The sequence below is a fragment of the Polypterus senegalus genome, chromosome 9 (genome assembly GCF_016835505.1).
Source record: "Polypterus senegalus isolate Bchr_013 chromosome 9, ASM1683550v1, whole genome shotgun sequence".
Classification (NCBI taxonomy): domain Eukaryota; kingdom Metazoa; phylum Chordata; class Cladistia; order Polypteriformes; family Polypteridae; genus Polypterus; species Polypterus senegalus.
The window spans coordinates 174,997,103-175,018,401 of NC_053162.1; the positions used below are offsets into that span (position 1 = coordinate 174,997,103).

At 35.3% G+C, this 21,299-nt stretch overlaps 1 protein-coding gene across 10 annotated transcripts in view; it reads left to right on the forward strand.

The window, feature by feature from the left end:
- The window catches only part of sptan1 (spectrin alpha, non-erythrocytic 1), a 74,725-nt gene that overhangs the window by 11,652 nt on the left and 41,774 nt on the right, over positions 1-21,299 (forward strand). For all 10 annotated transcript variants that reach the window (XM_039764323.1, XM_039764322.1, XM_039764321.1 and 7 more), the window contains 19 exons: positions 6,511-6,750; positions 7,532-7,657; positions 9,610-9,750; positions 10,508-10,654; positions 11,006-11,139; positions 11,229-11,373; positions 12,624-12,778; positions 13,631-13,766; positions 13,998-14,099; positions 14,641-14,778; positions 14,861-14,971; positions 16,250-16,327; positions 17,164-17,319; positions 17,442-17,646; positions 18,344-18,525; positions 19,227-19,470; positions 19,741-19,863; positions 20,025-20,242; positions 21,181-21,273. In XM_039764323.1, coding sequence (XP_039620257.1) covers positions 6,514-6,750; positions 7,532-7,657; positions 9,610-9,750; positions 10,508-10,654; positions 11,006-11,139; positions 11,229-11,373; positions 12,624-12,778; positions 13,631-13,766; positions 13,998-14,099; positions 14,641-14,778; positions 14,861-14,971; positions 16,250-16,327; positions 17,164-17,319; positions 17,442-17,646; positions 18,344-18,525; positions 19,227-19,470; positions 19,741-19,863; positions 20,025-20,242; positions 21,181-21,273 — 2,871 coding nt within the window. In that variant the 5' untranslated portion in view covers positions 6,511-6,513. The remainder of the gene's footprint in view (positions 1-6,510; positions 6,751-7,531; positions 7,658-9,609; positions 9,751-10,507; positions 10,655-11,005; positions 11,140-11,228; positions 11,374-12,623; positions 12,779-13,630; positions 13,767-13,997; positions 14,100-14,640; positions 14,779-14,860; positions 14,972-16,249; positions 16,328-17,163; positions 17,320-17,441; positions 17,647-18,343; positions 18,526-19,226; positions 19,471-19,740; positions 19,864-20,024; positions 20,243-21,180; positions 21,274-21,299) is intronic.

Here is a 21,299-nt window from a genome sequence, read left to right on the forward strand (position 1 = left end):
GTAAGTTTGAGTTTCCACGTCGGAAATTTCATGCGAGTGCCCTATGAACTCAGAGGTATGAGTCAGGACAATTCACAGAACACAAAGCTACCTGAATCCTCCAAGCTGTGGATATAACATTGACCTTTCATCTTACTTAATTGTAGAAGATAAAAAATGTAATCTGGTTAGCCGGAAATGCAATTTTTGTGGTTCCTTTTCATTGGGAGTGAAGTGATGCACATTTATTCTTTAGTTTGCTAATGTTAAAAATCCTGTGAATGTACTTAACTGGGAAGGTGAAACATGTAACTTGGAGGTCTGAATACTCCAGTAGTACATGAGTTTGTGCATTGGAGTGAAACTTGCATAACTAGTTGTCTTTCAGCCAATTGAAGATGAATTAATTCTTTGTTTTTGGTCTTACAAGTAACCAAAAACTGATGACATGAGTAACCATGTGAAATGGTAGTCCATTCATGTCAGTGGCAGGGTTATTCTAGAGTGGTTAAGTTGGACCTTGCTGGTTCTGTGCTTTTGGAAACATTCTGTCATCGCTTGACTTCATATTATTGACATTTTAAAAAATTTAATATTAACTTGATTTGAGTATGCCAGGTTGAATATTTAATGTTATATAAACAAAAAAGGAGTTAATTGAGCATATAGCAAGCTTGACTACAGGTATATCAATGTGGAAATTCTGCATTAATACAGCTAACCTGTCTTTACTGTGTTATATCTGCCTGTTATGATGCAAATAGTTATAATGTTTTTAGGTTAAGTGCACATTTTAACCTAGTTTATGTAAAAATTTATTATTTTCATGAGAGAAATATATTACCATTCTCAAACCTGTTTAATTCAGTTCAAAGTCCTAGGGTGCTGAAACTTATTGTGGCAGCACTGGGTGAAAGGTAGGAGACAGTCAAGGAGTGGCACCAGTATTATAAGGCCTGTATATACGCACACACGTTCACTCACTCATATAATATGGAACCATCAGTCATCTTAACCTGAATGTTTTGATGATGTGGGAGGAAACCTGGAGTGTCAAAGGAAGCTGTGTAGTCTCCAGTTAGACATCAGCTTGGCTGTCAGATTCAACTCCAAATATTGGATACCTGAGGTGGCAGTGGTGTCTATTATGACATCTTGCTGCTTCTTAAATCTCGATTTTAAATATTTTTGACCTTTGCCAGTTAGTGTAGTTTAAGGAAGCATTCAAATGAAAAATGTATGCTAACTCTTAACTTTTTTTGCTTTTTTGTTAATTGTTTTGGGTGGAGATGTGTTGTAATACAGCAATAAATAAGGAGTTATTTGAGTGAATAAAAAATAATACATTCAAATTACAGCTTAGCTGACAGAGGTGCAGTAGGCTGTTCAGTATAAATATTGCTTTTGCCATCATATTGGGGTAGCATACCAAAAATATTCTAGATATTAGATCATTTATTTTATTGACCTATACCAATATGATGTCCTATGATTTTGGGGTGAAAAGTGATTGTTTTCATTTACTTATAGTATGTATTAAAGGTAATGCTGTTTTCACCTCTGGTTCCTGCATTGTTATCATCTTTTAGACAGTAAGAAGAGCTTTGTTCCTCTTACTAAATTTTCAACTCTCCAATATATAGTAATTGCGTTCTTACAACTTTTTTGGGCAGTCTTAACGAGTTACTGTAATTTGTTTCATGTATTGGCAGAAGTAAATAGCACTATCTATGTGATCCTGTTCTTTCTATCAGTACTCTTCAGAAATGATGCCTAGAAATACTTTAACATCTTTGCAATGTGTAAAATGCTTCTGGAGCTGACATGTGAAGAAGTATAAAAGCCAACTTGGCATGTGGAACATTTATTAAAGTTGATGTTTATCAGTCAGTTCGAACATTTACTAGGCTAAAGTTGAATAAATGTAGTCTACATTAAATTATTTAGCTGCCCTTCTCTGATTACTTTTGGGTTCATTACCAGTCCCCTTTCCTTTCTCACAGTTTTTGTAAACATTATGTTGTCACCAGTGTTTTGCCTAAAAAAAAAAACACATGAGAGATGCTGTTTATCTCACAGGGTGGGATTTTACTCTGTATCAGAGACTTGGGCTCCCACCAGCGTTATCGCTAATGACCAGACTGTAAGAACTGTCACTGTCTCTGTGGCCGAGTTCATGAATCTGGTAGTTCTCTGTTTCAAAAGTTTTGTTTTTTTATTTGCTACAGTCTAGTGAAGGAGCACCAAATTTCATTGTTGCAGGGCAGGAATCAAAGATGGAGGAAACCATAGTGAAGAATGTTGACAGTGTGTGTGATCGATTAATTTGGTTAGTTGAATCCATTTCTCATGATTTGTTAAATATGACCGTGTATTTTGGTGACTCCAGAAATGAAGCATTGCTACAGTCAGAATACCAAGAATCATCTCTAGCTTGTGAATTTGGACCGGGAGAAATTTAAAAAGTATTTCATAACTGAGGATGAAACTTGGATTCATCATTATAACCCGGAGTCCATGCAACAATTAAAACAGTGGAAGCAGTCCATATGGGTTGCATGCCTTAAAAGATATACATAATCAATAATTATTATTACATTGATTTGGTGAGGAAAACTTGTTGGCCATCCCTTTTCACACCAATGCATCCATTCTCACTGCGTGTGTGGATTCAAAGAAAAGACCTTCAGTCTTGGCCCAGTGTGCCTGCCATGGCCTATTTCTCAGTCCGAACCTGACTCTTTCGAAATCTGTAAAGCTTACCTCTGTTGTAAGCACTCTGCCAGTGATGAAGACTCGAACTCGGCTGCAGAAGAGTGAGTGGCTGCCCAAGCAAGACAAAGCATTTTATTGCAGGGCTGAAGAAATGTGTTAAGAACTTTAAAACAAGTGTTTTAGTGATTATACACTGCATAAATATTTAACACTACAGCCTATCATTAGAAATTATCATGCAGTTATGTTTCTGGTGAATCTGACAATTACTGGTAGCACATTGAATGAAGACCTGACAAGTGTGTTTACAATAGTTATCAAGGTTTGAAAATAATGAAAAATTATCATGAATGCATTCTACCAGCTTTGAATTTTTTATAGCTACGTTTTTTCTTAACACAATCATGAGCATCAACCTACATTGTAAGACGGTAGTTTGAAATGAAACACAGAATGCCTTTTTAAAGTTGTAACGAAATGTGAGTTACAAATAGGAGCTGACTACGTGTTTGTGTGTGTCTTTGTTTTATAATAAATGTCTAAGGGAAGACTAGGATATGACAAAGACCCATTTATCTTCTCTGTCAGCTGTGGTGTGCCCCATGTTTGCCTAGACATAATTTGAGGAATATTTGAGTGCTACAGGGTGTGGGAACTTGTTCAGTTGAACATCTGTAAGATACCATGCAGAAGGATATTTGAGCAGTGTATAGAGTGCCACCAGAAAGTAATTTGCATGGGCCAGTGCCCTTATGTTACATTTACAATGCCTTTCTGAGTCCATGCCAGAACTGATACAAGCGATTGATTGGGTAAATGGGGACTTTCTTACTATTTGGTAGGTTCAGTGTCACTTGGGGGTTTGTGTCTCTTACGATTCTCTTACATCTGCTATTTTTGAAAATTCCGGTAGATTTGGCTAAAAAATATTGTGTCTGCTATTGAAGTGTTGTAAAAACAGCATTGTGACACATGCAGGAAGCATACATTACAATGCATTTTTAAAATGAAATGGATGAAAGAGTAACCCCCCAACCTAGTCCTCTGAGGAAAGGTCAATCAGTGGTAAAGGGGAGAATAAGGAAAGTGCCAGGTCAGGCATGAGAGAAAGAAGCAACTCTTTTGTTCTTGCCTGGGCAGCTGAGCAAATGGGGAAAGGCCCGTGGAGTTGGGAGAGCTCTATGTCACTCACTGAATTTACATGCACATAAGGTGAGTAACCCAGTTAAGGCATTAAAAACCTCCATTTACATGTGCGTATCCACTTATTGAGCTCTCCTTTGGCAAAACACTCCAATGTCAAAACAAAAAAGATTAAACATCATCATATCATCGACTGCTGTGAACCTCTAGACAAGCATGGAGCCAATGTCTCTCAAGCACTATCGGAAACATTATTTTTAAAAGTTACTTCATTACATTACTCATTATTTACCAAAAAAGTAACTAAATATGTTTTATATAGTGACTTATAATCTTCTTATATAATACGCTACCGTGGCTGTTCGTTTGTCTGTCCAGGATTTTAAATCACCTGTAGCTCGCAAACGTTTCACCTATTGACTTGAAATTTGGTACACATATACTACGTGACATGCACTATCCGCTTTCGGAGTGATGATTTGTATTACTTTTTTTTTTTTTTTTTTTTTAAATTTTATTTTATTTTATTGTAGAATCAACTCTCGGCAGCGTGCAGCCATGCGGTGCATGCGTATTGGCGCAGTTCTCATTCCCTACCACCTTTGCTAATCATTCTTAAGGCAGATTGAAGACTTAAGTGCTAAATTAAGTGAAAAATTAAAGAAAACATACTAAGTAATTACAATACAAAAACTAACTTAATCAGTTTTAATGCGAAGATGAAAGAAGAGAAACAGCGGGCTGTAGAAAAGAAGAGCTGCTCAGGAAGCAGCAAGCGCATCAACCTCTGAGCAAACGAATGCCAAACAGAGACAGAGGAGGAAAACTAGGAATGCTCAACTAAAGTGTATTCACTGCACGTAGTTTACCAGTACGCCATTACTGGTAAAATATAATGCGTTACAAACAGTGCTTTACTTTTGCATTACTTTTTCTTCTTTTGTTTATAAAAAAAAAAAAAAAGAAAAGAAACACTACACATTTGACTGGCCAGCATTTGTTAATAAATCCTAAACCCATATATGAGTCTGACCAGAAAAACATCCAAACATAATAATTTTCTTGTGTTTTATAAACATGTAATCCTTCATGCAGTGTGCAATAAGTAACATCAGTCCCCTTTTAACATCCTTAACTTGAGTCACCAAAGATTTGCAATATGAACACTGGCCACTGTGTCACCCAATCACACTGTTTCAACATATCTATAGCAAATAGCTGGACTAAAACTAAGACAATAGTGATAATATTAATATTATAATAATATTTTTCTGTAACTGAATTGCATATCCTAGAAAGGAGCTGCATACCTGTGTACTACTTGTCATACACCAAGTGCTGCTGGGGATAATAATGCAGATATTTTTATTTCAATAAAGTAGATTACTCATTACTTTAAAAACTATTAAACAAACTACGTAACACACGTTACTTAAACATTTTAACCCCCAACCCTGCTGCAGAGATTGTGCTCCTGAGCTTTGCAGCTCAGTTCATCAACATAAATTTAACAATTTCAAAAAATACTGATACTGACAAATTATTTGGAAGTTTACCTTTGTGGACACTTCCACCATGTTCTACCCATAGCTTGGGAAAGTGTGTGCACGTGTGTAGACTATAAAATTCTGAAATGTAGCGTGGTTAAGGGTTTACATGGTCACATAACCGAGTTGCTTGTGGAGAAATCTATGTCTGTTAACCAGGTTTTTCTAAACTGAATAATAGTTCAGGTTGCATTTTTGAAACCATTTTTCTGCAAATAAAAGTGCATGTAAACACATTGACTGACTATCGGTTACTAACCCCCAGACCAGAAGCACAGGAGAGGGTCAACCTCTAATGTTGAAACTTGATCCTTGGAGACCTGTTAATTCTCAAAGCAGAGAGTTCAGGAAGAAGAAGAAGAAGACTTCTACAAATCATAAGCAAAGGCATCAAGCGATTTCTTTTGCAAAGTTAGTACCAAATTGGCAGCAATGCTGAGAAGAGCTTCCACTGTAAAGAAGTGAGAGGGAAAGCAAAAAGGTCCAGGAAGCTACTAAAAGCCAATTGTTTGTTGCTGCATGTGGTGTATCATAGGATAGGTTAAAAAGATTAAGCTCAGTTTCACACACACAGCCTCGGAGTGCAGCAACAGGGTAAGTGCAGAATGAACATACAGTGCTTTTCGTAGCTATGAGTGCGAGCTGCATTGGCACCTGGTGCCTGTACATGTGTGGACTTGAGTTATGTTGGCATGGATGGGGTTCACTGCTCCACTCTGCTGAAGAAGTCATAGCCAGCAGATTATTAAGGGTGCATATCTGTGTTGAAATCATTTGCAACAAAATCAATTCTCGGATATATAATCAGTGATGAAACACAAAAAATCAATATTGAAAGAATAATTCTATTTATAAAATATGTATTCTTGATTAGCATTTTTTTTTAATTCCTAAACTGGTTACTGCCTAGTTTGCTTTTCAAGGTCTCGCTGAAGATCTTAAATACTTTAAGTTGATGTGAATGCTTCAGAAAAAGGATTGGTATATGAGGAAAACCGGCACTTTTGCTAAAAAAAAATTTTCTGGATAGTCACCTAGTAACAGTTTTGAACAAAAGGCGTGCAATCAAAGTTTAGGTGGGGTTGTGTTGACCTTGTTTAATTTCTTATTGTGGTTTATGTTCTAGAAAATGGACACTAGTGGAGTGAAAGTGCTGGAGACTGCAGATGATATTCAGGAGAGGCGACAGCAGGTCCTTGACCGTTATAAGCGGTTCAAGCAGCTGTCCACCTTGAGGCGGCAGAAGTTGGAGGACTCCTATCGCTTTCAGTTCTTCCGCCGTGATGCTGATGAACTGGAGAAATGGATTCAAGAAAAGTTGCAGATTGCTTCTGATGAAAACTACAAGGATCCCACAAATTTGCAGGTGAACACATATAGTTCTCTCTTCTTAGTAGAGAAGTCTTTAACACCTGATTTATGTGAGTTTTCCTAATCTATATATGTATGTTCCAGCATAGCTTCCGAATGGCTGGAGCAATTTTCATGAAACTTGGTACACGTTTCTCATTGGTCGACTAAAAATACTGTAGGGTGAAATCCACCCTAACCCACCCCATTTTGGGTGGGGTGAAGGGTGATCTTGCGGTCTTGTATGCATGTTTTCATCTAGTTGACACTCGGAACGACCACCAGAGGGCAAACTGGAGGTGACCAGAGTTGGCCGGTTCCGAGCGTCAACTGGATAACACACATACAAGACTGTAAGAAAAGCACATTAGTGAGTCGTCTTTGTTTTTATAATTTATTTTTAAAGTTGTTTATTTTTAATTATATTTTTCTCAATTTAAAAAAAAAAAAAAAAACCAACTTTATTTTCCTCCCAGGCAACGCCGGGTATTTCAGCTATGTTAGTTAGTAGTTAATAAAATGTTCACTGTAAGCTACAGTAGATTACCCTGTAATTTCTGGTGAAAGTCCTCAGCCATATTTTAAAAAGGTGTAGCGTTACAGAATATTTTTTGTTGTATGTTTCTCATCCCAGGCCATATGTAATTAATTTAAGAGTTCCCATTTGATTGTTATGAATAACTAATATAAACATGAGCTAGCTGGAGAAATGTTTTTGGAATATTTATGACACAATGTAATGGGTGGTGCTGGTTAGCTAATACTTACGTACATTTTGGCACATATTTAATCTCCAGGGGAAACTACAAAAACACCAAGCATTTGAAGCTGAAGTGCAAGCCAATTCTAGTGCTATCATCAAGCTGGATGAAACTGGGAACCTAATGATTTCTGAGAACCACTTTGCTTCTGAAATCATTCGAGTAAGTACAATATGATGGTTGACAAATTTCTTCCAGAGTGGGATGAAGTGTTCCTGAAATATCACTAGTTTTAAAAAAAAAGAACATCATCAGTCTGACACATTAATCATTACTTGGGTGGCCATAAACTATTCGCATACTCTTACTGGTCATGTTGCACAATAAGATTACCTTTGCTTTTGCAGACCAAAGTCAGTATGTGATATGCAAATATAGTATTCATAGAAGAATATTTCTAAACACTTTCCCCATATCCCACTTTCAAAAATTTCAATCCTTTCCTTAGATATATGGTTCTCACAATGCCATGCTTCTTATATCTCACCATAATTTTGGCTAATTTGGTAAGGTTGCTAACTAATAATTTAACAATGAATAATGTGTTTGAACAGGTCACACCTTTCATACTGTCTAGCAACATATTCTAGACTTGCAACATGGCAGTAAAAAATGCTGTTACTGTAGTATAGAGACAAATGGTAGAATTGAAATTTAATACCCCGTTTTTCACAGAAATAAAATAAATTTGTGGCTCCTTTTAATTGTCAGTTCACAATCGGCTCTCAGAATGTTTGAGATGCTCAAATGTTGGTGTGTGTTTTGAAGTGGACAGCACTAAAATGCACTTTTCTCCACTTTGCACCACTCTTCGTAACAGTGTGTTTGGTATTGCTCATTGAAGTTTTCTGGTTATTCTCACTCATTCTGGTTCTTGATAGTGTAATGCATTTTTAAAAATGTTCAGGTTCCACATTGCCCCTTAAATTTAGGAGAAGCAGAGTATCACAGTATCTTTTTTTTAGTTTGTGTAATACAATAAGTCATGTTATGCAGCATGTTACCTTATAAAAAAAGGTACAGTATTTATTTAGCAGAATAAAGTTGTATATTATTTTATTTTATAAATGGGATTTTGAGAAGCTTTATATTTTATGTGGTGGATTTATGAACAAGATGTTTAGTTAATAAACATAAAAAATATATACTGTGCTACCTGTCCTCAATACAAAATGTTTGCTTTATCTTATCATTTGTATATATTGAAAAATTCAGGGCTGACTTTCATTTTTAAAATCTTCACTTTCGTCTGGTCTAGTCTTTTACGCCATACCGGACAGCACAACGACCCATAGTAAAATCCATCAATATTAATAATTACTTGCAAGTAGGTACCTGTTTGTTGTGGAAAGTGTATTCCTGTGCTTCTTTCTTTCATACTTTTTGATAACTTTTTAATGAAAGGTCTGAGAAGATCAAAACATCGCTATCCATGCATGAAAAGGGGATCATTTAATTAAATATAAATCTTTTTATTGCAGATGAATGCTTCTTTCTTATTCTTTGCATTTCTTGGGTCCTGTCCCATGTGTGTGTTTTGTATTTGATACTGGTTGTTGAATTTTTCTTTACATTACTCTTTGTTTTTGAGAAAAATAATTCCTATTCTACAAATGTAAGCTAGATGAAATAGTTTACTGTTATCTTCTCAGACTGATGTTCAGAATTTTTCACTTGTTTTAAATGAGAGAGAAAACCAATAGAAAATGTTATGGACAGAAGAACATGCTCACTTTTAAATATTTACAGATCATATAGGAAGGTTCACTCTTTGAAACATGATTATGAATAAGTGTTTCTAATTGAATGATTTTATATGAGTTTGGTGTGGTTGTCTTTGAACATGGATTGACGGGATTGCTACAGCTATCTGCCTGGGTTGGTTTATGTTTTTACTTTGCAGCTTTCTTATCAGAAAAGTTAGTTCCATGGACTAAGTTAACATTATTTTCTTATAGCATCCTGTGTATTACAGTTATTAGAGATTAGTTTATCCTATACAGTGCTTAAGAGTCTGATATCTTTTTGTTTGTTTGTGCATCAGATCAAATAGGTTTCTGTGAGTTATATTGAGAAAGGTACAGTTTTTTTAAAGATGTTTTTTTGCTGTCTAGACTCGCCTAGAAGAGCTTCACCGCCTCTGGGAACTATTGCTTCAGAAAACTAAAGAGAAGGGTGAGCGACTGCTGCAGGCACAGAAGTTAGTGCAGTACCTGCGAGAATGTGAAGACACCATGGACTGGATCACTGACAAGGTGCTTTTAAATGGGTTGTTTTTGAAATTTCAGTCAAGTTGCACATCTTGCTGTCCACAAGTAGTTCTGTCATGCCTAGAACACATGATATTGCAATATATTTGGTATCCATTATCAGTCATTTTAGCTTAAGCATGGTATAGTATCTTAAATCTTTCAAGACATTAAAACAGTGAAAAGTGGGTTTGCACTACTGAATGTTATTAAAGATCGATAATAATCTCTTGCTCAGTATTTCACCATCTTTAAACAGGGCTATAAAACATGGATTTGGTAAAAAGACATCCAGTGTAGTGTCAAGATCAAGGCATTGAACTTAAAACTAAAAGGTTATTTGTTCACTTCCCTCTTCCACCTTTCTTCCATCAGTATCCATCATTGTTCCTGTTCTCTGTAGGATACTGAAATTCTTGTAATAATTTTAAATATATTCTAGTTATAAAAGTTATGCATTGTAATACTCTCCTTGATGTGCTTGGGTGCCTCAGTTTTTGGAGGGTGTGGCCTGGCTACATAGACTTACTTTAACTGCACTTTGGGATAGATGTATGTGTATTGCCTGAGAGACTTCAGATTACCAATATGTGCCACTCGGTAAACAAAATTATGTTTTTAAACCTCGCAGTACTATTCTAAGCATTACACCATGTGGCAGGTTACATAACAATTGTACACAGGTGATTTATTTATTTAGTTATGTATGCATGTATTTATCCATCACTAATAGATTTTTTTTTTTTTCTTCAACCTTTCATAGGAAGCAATTGTAACTTCTGAGGAGTTGGGACAAGACTTGGAGCATGTGGAAGTGCTGCAGAAAAAATTTGAGGAGTTTCAGACTGACTTGGCAGCTCATGAGGAACGCGTCAATGAAGTGAACCAGCTTGCTGGAAAGCTATCTCAAGTGAGTTACTAGTCTTTTTGTATGTTAATGTCAACTATGGGATGCCCATAGCCGTAAAGTATTCAATACAAGCAGTAGTAATACTATATTTATTCAGTATATACATTTTACACAAAAACATTATTCTGTGTTTATTATAAAGGAACAATTTAGGGTTTCAGAGGTCATGCTTGCTGTATGATACATTCAGATATATTTGGTTGAAGGATTCTGTCATTACTTTGATAGGTGAATTGTTTTGTGCACTTTGTAAATGATTTCTGTTCATGTTCAGGAATTGTGCTAAGAATTGTTTCCTTTCAGGTGCAAATCTTTAAGGTTTATATTTCTGTCTTATTTTGTACTCTACAGGAGAACCACCCAGAGCTAGAGCTTATTGTCCGTAAGCAGGATGAGGTTAATGCAGCCTGGCAGCGACTTAAAGGCCTTGCCCAGCAGAGGCAAGGAAAGCTGTTTGGAGCTGCTGAAGTGCAGCGCTTCAATAGGTATGAACTGGTACTTTAGCTGGTGTTTTTTCCTTGACTGATGCCGGAGATACAATGTTGATTTCTTTTTTTCTAATGCTCTTCTTTAGGGATGTGGATGAAACTATTAGCTGGATCAAGGAGAAGGAACAACTGATGGCTTCAGATGATTTCGGAAGAGATTTGGCAAGCGTACAGGCTCTGCTTCGAAAGCATGAAGGCCTTGAAAGGGACCTGGCTGCACTAGGAGATAAGGTCTTCATTTATGCTGCAAATATATTTTTTATAAACATTTTGGCATCTATTTTAAATGTGTGGTTTTATATTCTGCCTTAGTTTTATTTTTTAATATATTATTGTGCATGCTATTGTTAGACTTTTTACTTTGTTAACATGGCTGCTGTACTGTGTTCACTGAAATATTTGGCTTTGTTTGCTGTTGAATTACAGCTTTCTTTTGCAACATTTATATTGCACTCAACTGGTACAGCATAGCTGTTAAGAGCCTGGAGTACATTGTATGTGGCACAAAAAAGTTAAAAAAATATTGTAAAAAATTTTGAAAAAGTAGAGACATTCATGTGAGGTTAATTGGCACTGCTAAAATGGCACAGTGCGAGTGCCAGGATTGGTAGTCTTACTTGTGTTAAAGGTAAACAGCCCTGAGACACTTGTTTGGATTAAGTCGTTTTGATAATAATATGTAAAATTGTTAAGACATTAGAATATTGCATTAAGCAGACAGGTTCCTTTGCACCCCACACATCTGCTGCATGGGATATCCTTACAATTCATTTTAAAGTAATTTTGTTTATACTTAGTGTAACACTGTAGAATAAAAATCACATCAGTTAAATACATTCAGAATAATCGTATGTCAGCTCATGTGAGTTTATGGACTGAATGGAGTCTAGGTTATGTGCAGTACCACACATCCTCCATACCCAAACTGCCTCCACTACAAATCTTTTGTTTTTCACCTACAAAGAGAAACTGTTTCTCTTAAAGCATTGACCTGTTTTAATATGCTCATATTTTACTCCAAATGAAGCGAAGTTAATAAAAACTCCTGAATTATCTATTAAGAAGATATCAGAATATTAGCCTTTGTAAAATCTGCTCATTAGTTCTGACCAATGCACTTGATCTATTAACTGAAATAGAATAAGAACAGATATTTATTGTGAAAAAAGTGTTAGATGTGCAATCCCTTACCCTTTTGAGGCTCATTCTAAAGCACAGAAATTGCTCAATGGATTTTTAGAAATTTTACATTTGCAAAAACTAATGAAATGTTGATTTTTTTTTTTTATCTGTTAGCATCTCTTCTACCTGCACTTCTGTTTTCTTCATTGTAGAGTGCAGACTTTAGTGGTTTAGTCGCTCTTGTCTAGTGCTCTGATTTTACTCTTATTTTAGTCTTTCTAGATCATGAATTCAAAACTGTAACATGGATCTTTCTGTCTGCTTTGTCTGCCGTATACATTGCTCCATTGTTGTTACAGGTTAACAACCTTGGCACCGAAGCAGACCGGCTTCAGCAGACCCATCCTCAAAATGCATCCCAGATCCATCTGAAACGGGATGAACTGATTACAAACTGGGAGCAAATCCGTAGTCTTGCTGCAGAGAGGCATACTCACCTCAATGATTCCTACAGGTAAGTTGTTTTTGCATATATGTTAAGTTGATTTTTAGCATTTTTTTAAGACGACCTAAAAATAAACATGTTATTAAGACTATCTGTTACTATAAAAAGACAGGTTAACCTATTTAATTCATGTGTATTCCTTTCTTTAGATTTAGTTTAAGTCATTTGAAAAGTGTAAGAATTATGCCATTTAGCCCAGTAGAGTTTGTTTTTGCCTATTTGCTTAACATTTATGAAATATAAGAGCCTGGATTTGAAGGTCTCCATGAAACCACTTTCAACTAAACTATCTGAAAACTTGTTTCATATACCTGTAGTCTTGTGCAAGGATGTTTATCCTTGCATCAGTAGAAAATCTATTTTGTTGAAGAGTAACTTGTAGTGTACTTGCTGGCATTTACACCCTTAACTCTGTAACTGGTGTGATGTTGTTGAAGTCTACAAAACACAGTCATAGAATTCAGTCTTTTTTCATAGCTCATACCCCACAGTCCTGGAGTAATCCATCCATCAGTTGTCTCCTGAATGGACCCATCCTGAATGTCTGCTGACTTGCTTATAAATAGATGGTTAGATGTTGGTTTTGTATGTTGCCTTTTGTAATTATTTCTATTAAATTATGTACATTAACTAACTGACCAATGGTTACCTTATTTAGCCTGATCACCTGTTTTTACAATGTTTTTTACAAGATAGAATGAATACAATTAATAAATACAGCATGCAATTACTTATTTTTCTCAAAGACCTCCTTTAAAGTATGTCTCATGGTTAGATTGTATCCTTATATAACAAAGCTCCATAGACTTGTAAGTTAAGTCTGGTTTGAACTGATTTAATATGCTGTTTATTTTGTTTTAGGCTGCAGCGTTTTCTGGCTGACTTCCGTGACCTCACCAGCTGGGTTACTGAAATGAAGGCACTGATTAATGCTGATGAACTTGCAAATGATGTAGCTGGAGCAGAGGCTTTATTGGATAGACATCAGGAGCATAAGGCAAAGAACAATCTAAGATCCCATTTTGTTGGCTACTTCTCCTATAAAAGTTTCATTGTAGTTTCTTGTAGTAGAAACCTGTTATAAATTGCTGTAGGAGGAATTATATTTCTTAGCTTGATCAAAGCAACATTTTAAAATAGTCAGTTCTTCATTAACTTGTCATTTTTAATTAAACACTTTCCTGTGTTTTTAGTTTATTCATTTGTTTGCTTGTTTGTCTATCCCCAGGGTGAGATTGATGCCCATGAGGATAGTTTCAAATCTACAGATGAAGCTGGCCATGCTTTGCTTTCCACATCACACTATGCATCTGAGGAGGTCCGAGAGAAGGTGATTAGTTTTATTTTCTTTATCTGTTTTCATGCAGTTGAACCTTTCAATAGGTGGAATTTAACAAGAAATCAATATGTAACAGGATGCAGTTTACCTACAACACAAATGGTTTTACAACACAAAAGTGAAATTTGCATAACTAATCTGCTGCCCAAATGAGAATTTTGCATCCGTTAATTAAAGAGCTGGTTTTCAATCACATTAGTACACTTTATCTTTACCGCATTTCCAATTTAAAATATTTAATGCCAGGGTAAGTCAAAGTTTATATCTACATTTCTTTCCATGTTTCTAACTAAGTATTCAAACTGGCAGTTTTTGTAGGAAATATTGATCCTATTGTTATTATGTGTTTCACAGAAATTACATTTTCCAGAAGCTGTTTGTTCATTAAATTACATTCCCTCACCCCCACCAAGAAGTGTAATTCATTATTTTGGGAGTAAGCTTCACTGTCTTTAATCAATAGGTATACCTGGTTTCATGTTTGGTGTATGATTGTTTTTTTTTTTTTTTGGTTTTTTTTTCTCTTTTCTAGCTAAATATATTAACAGAGGAAAAGGATACTCTCCTGGAGTTGTGGGAGCTCCGTAGGCAACAATATGAGCAGTGCATGGACCTACAGCTTTTCTACCGAGACACTGAGCAGGTGGACAACTGGATGAGCAAACAAGAGGTGCTGTTCGCTTTAATTTTACTTTACAGAAATGATACATAAACTTCAGGAATATATTGTACTAACTGTTTATGTATTTCAGGCATTTCTCTTAAATGAAGACTTGGGAGATTCATTGGACAGTGTGGAGGCTCTGCTTAAGAAGCATGAAGATTTTGAGAAATCACTCAGTGCCCAGGAAGAAAAAATTACTGTAAGATACTTCTGTTTAAGATTTAATGGTGTGAATTCTGTTGTTTGATGTTCTAGTTCACATGGTGCTTACATTGGTAGAGTTCTTTTTTTCAAAAATATTGTATACCTTATAAGGCATGAATTTTGTATCTTCAGCTGCTTTCCCCACCAAAACCTCCTTGGCCATTTTGGTACTCTGATATACAGTACCTGTAAACGACAAAAACAAAAAAGCCCTTTTTTATGTCCCAGTGAAACCTGAAACAAGTGGCAATTGTGTAACACAGCCACAAAGGTAATACAAACATTCCCCGTGACTTGCGCAGATTTTATTTACAGAAATTTGAAAAAGTATTTGGACTTCAATTTTTTTTTTCCCATTACTTCGGGTCTCAGATTTGGAGCTTGAAATAAAGTAGTCTTCCCTTAACTAATATATAAATAATGGTTTGTGCACCATGTTAGATCTAAGGCAATACAGTACAGTAACAAAAGAAATTTGTCAGTCCAATAAAGTTTGTTTTAAAAAAGTTTAATGAAACATCAAAGCAAAACAGTTCACACAAAAATAGAAAAAAAGGTTTTTGCACACACAGGATAAAAGACATAAAAAAGGAAGAAATGTTTCTTTTACAAACTTAACTTTTTCTTATTGAACTTCAGTTCAGTTATCTATACTTAAAGTTTGTGTTATTTCTTTATGGCAAACTTTTATATGCTTACTTCTATACATACCGCACATTCAATATGGTCAATGCGATATGTTACATGAAATGATTGAAAACTGTTTGCTCTCCATGCCTTACCAACTGCAAAGCAGATCATAAACTGGGACTAATCTGTAGTCAGATAGATGAGAAATAATTAGAATATTCCATTTCAGTTTAGCTTTTGGGGGATATAATAAAATCTCCCATAGACTAAAGATGAATATATATATAAACATTTTAACATAACTAAGAAAATACTTCTATCAATTTAAAATACTTATATGAGACTTTGAAAATAAAGTTAAAGCAAAAGAGTAACATTTAGCATGCCAGAGATTGTTTTTAGAAGCCAATGTTTGCTAGGTCAGTGCATAAATGTTTGAGTATTTTGTCGGTGCTTACAGTCTGTATACATAAGGTCTTCTAAGCAGTAGTAAAATTTCATGATGATGTTACTGAGATGGACATTACTAAGGCTCACCATTTTTCCCAAATCACATTTAAGCTACAAGTAAGCTGCTTATCATCTGTGTTTGTCAAAGATTTTTGTGGACAAAGTATAATAGGCTGATTTCTTTTACCTTTAGGCTTTGGATGAATTTGCTACAAAACTGATTCAGAATAACCACTATGCCAAGGAAGATGTTGCTACCCGCAGGGATGCTGTAAGTGTATTTTTACCATTTAAAGCTAAATGTTTAAGAAAAGAGAAGTGTTTATATTTTAATAGTGAAAGTTAAAGTGTGCAGATGAATAGCAACTAGGTGTTTTTATACCGTAGGGTGTGCAAGAACATGAGGACAACCATTAAGAAAGTATATTTGGGATGCTAAAAGGCAGTTAGAGATAAATATTGGATTAAAGCTGAAAGATGATGGAAAGAGATTCTTTATTTATTTATTTTTTTAGTAAATTACAGCCAAGGTAAAGAGTATCAAGCGTAAAGATGATCTATAATTTGAATAAATAGAGTAAAATGTCAAATGCTCTGTATTGTGTACCTTGTGGCAAAATTAGCCAAAATGGCAAAAGCAAAAAGAAGTTGAATGTTTTCAGTATAAGCAGGTGGAGATTAAGAAGTGACATGCTTAAGTTTTTAAAAGTATGAAAGTAATTAGTACAGTAGGTCCAGGTGTTACTTTTAAAATAAGTTCAACAGGGACACAGCGGAAACTTAAGAATAAGTTTCACATGAACATTAGAATGTTTTTCTTAAAACAGAGAACCACAAACACATTAAATAAATTACTAATTTAGTGTGGTAGAGAGTAGGACTTTATAGTCATTTAAAACTCAATTTGGTGTGGTTTTGGAGAAATTAGGTGAATAGGATTGGCAAGCTATGTTGGGCTGAATGGCCAGTTTTCCTCAAATTTTCTGAATGACTTCATTTTATGTAAATTATAAAAAACCTAGGTGTGTTTAAATCTATGGAAGATTAATTATATTATATATATATATATTTTTTTTTTAACATTATCTGTCTTTTATGCACAATTAGCTTCTTAGTCGACGCAATGCTCTACATGAACGTGCCCAGTATCGTCGCACTGCCCTAGAAGACTCCTTTCACCTGCAGCAGTTTTTCCGGGATTCGGATGAACTGAAGAGCTGGATAAATGAAAAGATGAAAACTGCAACCGATGAGGCTTACAAGGTAATACACATTCTGATTCTTTGTACTTTTTAAAATTACAATGTATATAACAGTAAGCTCCACTTTCTGTCTTCATTTTTTGACCTAGAAGTCTGATGACTGACTGTGCTTTTTTTTTGTAGGACCCTTCCAATTTACAAGGAAAAGTACAAAAACATCAAGCTTTTGAAGCCGAGTTATCAGCAAATCAAAGTAGGATTGATGCTTTGCAGAAGGCTGGACAGGAGCTTATTAATGCTAACCATTATGCATCTGATGAGGTTTCTGGACGAATGGATGAAGTCAGCTCTATGTGGAAAAGGTTGCTTGAAGCCACAGAGCTCAAAGGTAAGGGTCATTTAAGACTGTTGTGCAATTGCGCAATAAATCTAAAAACCTAATATTTTTCCCCAGTGACACATTTTTGGATTACCATTAAAGGGTATGTAAGGTTTTATCACTTGTCGGTTTTCAAGAGACATCAGTAAGTTTAATGCACATTTCCCTCCTCAAAAGTATCCTATGTATAAACATCAAAAACCAATTTATAGTATATCTTTATATAAAGGTGCAGTAGTCCTTGTAAATCAAATTAAGGCTCAAGCTATCTCAGATTTTAAGTACAATTCTAAAAACGATAATATTTCAGACCTAACTTGAACCTGTTGAATTTAATTGGACTCTATCTTCTTACTTCTTATCTTGTAGACTAGTAAAAGTCTCTTACTTATCCTTTCAATCAGTTTTCAATAATGAAGTTGAAATGACACACTGGGTTTTTCTTAAAGTTGATGATTACAAAACACGGGAAGTATTATTTTAGTTCAGTACAAAGAGTCTGTACATAAATTGGTATTTTTTAGGGCATCCTAAAAATGTATACTTGGGTATAATGTTAATAATGTCAATAATTTAAACATTCAAGCAACTGACATTGACATTACAATGAGCCTATTAACTTCCTCTTTAAAGAAAGGCATCTATTATTCTTTTTTTTTTTTTTTTTCTCAAAATAATTAGGATGTTTTATCTCTCTGTCTGACAGGCATTAAACTTCGTGAAGCTAATCAACAGCAGCAATTTAACCGCAATGTTGAAGATATTGAACTTTGGTTGTATGAGGTCGAGGGTCATTTGTCTTCAGATGATTATGGCAAAGATTTAACCAGTGTTCAGAATCTACAAAAGAAACACGCTCTGCTAGAAGCTGATGTTGCTGCCCACCAAGTAAGCGCCTGAAAATGTTCATGCAAAAATGTCCAAATCCGCCGAAGTTAATTAACTGTTTCTTCAAGCACTCATTTTTGCCAAATATTTAACACAAGCATCCGGATAATTTCCATAATATTTCTTTTCTGCCGCCTTTGGATGTTTGTATACAAGCTGGTTTTTGTTCTTTTTGACATAGAAGTTATTTAAAACTGAAATGAAATAAACACAAGATTGTGCATCCTCGTAATTTTATGCTGTATTGTATGATTTTTCAGTTGTATCATTTCTTTAAACTCACTTTTATTAACTATAATGCAAGTTCAATAGACACAAAAACATAACATTGTTAAACCCATTTAATCCCTTTTGAGGTCACAGGATACTGTCCCTACTGCACTAAGCACAAGGCAGGGCATCATCTCCTCATTCTTCCTCATGCTATATGGCTTTAAAATTGCAAACTATTTTTACTTCCATGTGTTTGGGAGGAAAACCATAGTGCCCCAAGAAAAGCCCTCACAAACTTTTGCAGACTACTCACGTGCAGCAAACCGATCAGATGCAGGGTTTAAGCCCTTTATAAGGGCAAAATGTATGAATTGCATCTGTGTTTGTCACCATATTATTAAACTTTTTTAGTGAAGTTCCTAATAATGTAAGTTTTTTTCTGTTTAATTTGCTGGATGTTAAATTGACATGTTTCATTCTGTTTTGAGGATCGTATTGATGGCATTACCATTCAAGCCCGTCAGTTCCAGGAGGCTGGCCACTTTGATGCTGATAACATCAAAAAGAAGCAGGAGGCCCTGGTGGCGCGCTATGAGGCTCTGAAAGATCCTATGGTAGCACGTAAGCAAAAACTGTCTGATTCGCTCCGCCTACAGCAGTTGTTCAGAGATGTTGAAGATGAAGAGACTTGGATAAGAGAGAAAGAGCCAATTGCTGCTTCAACCAACAGAGGTTAGTCTTACAATATTTATTCTTCTCTGGGTAATGCTTTTACTTTTAACCTTAGCTTTGCAAGATCTATCCTTTATTTGGAATGTTTGTAAGGATGTTGGAGTGTTTTTTTTTTTTTTAATGTTGCTTTCTTGGGAATAGTAGGGGGGCTTGTGCCATTTTATCAAAATCACCCCAAGCAAATTGCTATTAGCTTCTTCATTTACTAACATCTACATATTTTCTGTCACACACTTTTTAATTGAAAACAAACTGGATTATTTTTTATAGGAAAAGACCTTATTGGAGTTCAGAACTTACTTAAGAAACACCAGGCTTTGCAAGCTGAAATTGCTGGCCATGAGCCACGAATTAAAGCAGTAACACAAAAGGGACAAGCCATGGTTGAAGAAGGCAAGTGTTTTTAAGCAGATTGTCAAGTTTTGAAATTAATTTTGCAAACACACCTAACAGTTTATTCTTTTACAGATGACAGCCAAATATTACCTAAATCTCCTTAATATAGTAGATGCTTTTTCACTGAAGTAGTAATAGCCTGGATTTCTTTTTGCTAGGGCACTTTGCTGGAGATGATGTAAAAGCAAAGCTTGGTGAACTCAACGGTCGCTGGGAAACACTGAAAGGGAAAGCCTCCCAGAGAAGACAAGATCTTGAGGATTCTTTGCAGGCCCAACAATATTTTGCTGATGCCAATGAAGCAGAATCTTGGATGAGAGAGAAGGAGCCCATTGTTGGAAGTACTGACTATGGCAAGGATGAGGACTCTGCTGAAGTAAGTAAAGGCTCAGGGAGAAATACTTAGCTCAGTAGAAAATCTATAGTACCATTCAGAGCTGTAGACAACGTGGGTTTTAAGAAACTGATGCACACTTTACATGCATGATATGATCTTCCAAGTTGCAAATATTTTTCTGATATGGCCATTCCGAATATGTATAGCGACTAACGACAGAGGATTCCAAAACAATTAAAGAACAGCAAATTTTTTTGCAACGACAAATGACGAGGGCTAGTAATTTTTTTAAAGACTGTTCATGTTTGAAATTGTCAGAATTTGAAAATTGCCCTTGTTTACATTTTATTATTTCTAGAATTATTTTTGTATGTGATCTATTCACAATTGAATTCAGCTTTGTTTGATATTTAAAATAAAGTGTAACTTAGCTCTTAATGAGTTTGTCCGGATATTCTCTTAAGTGTATGCCACATTGAAAAGAGAGATCGCAATTCAGATCGTGGGTCGTGCTTTTGTGCTAAAAGGATTGTGATATAATTTTTTTGGAAAGATCATCCACCCCTACGGTATACAATGTTTTGTTTAGGGGTTGTCATTCTGCTTGTATTCAGATGAAAGAAGCAAGACATTTATTATGAAACTGGAAGTCTGTGAGTGTGCTTAGTGCATCCCGTAAATATTATGATTTATGTTTTATAGAGCTATGTTTCAAAAATGCAATTGTTTGAGTGTGAGCATTTTGACTTGCTTATTGTTCTGCTTGGTTCTTTTAAATTGCTGCTAGTTTGGTATGTGTTTGCACAATACATTCATGTAAGCAGGTGACTTGGATCATTTTTCATTTGTTCATCTATCTATGGCACTAAATGGTACCAGTCTTTTTAGAGAGCCGTAAAGAATGATCTTTATTAATTTGTGTAGATATTAAAAATGTTAATTTTTCAGTTTTTAATAACTTTTTTGTTTTTGTTCAGGCATTACTGAAAAAGCATGAGGCACTCATGTCTGACCTCAGCGCCTATGGAAGCAGCATTCAGGCTCTGAAAGAACAAGCGCAGGCTTGCAGGGTAAGCAATTTGTGTCCTGTGCAAAT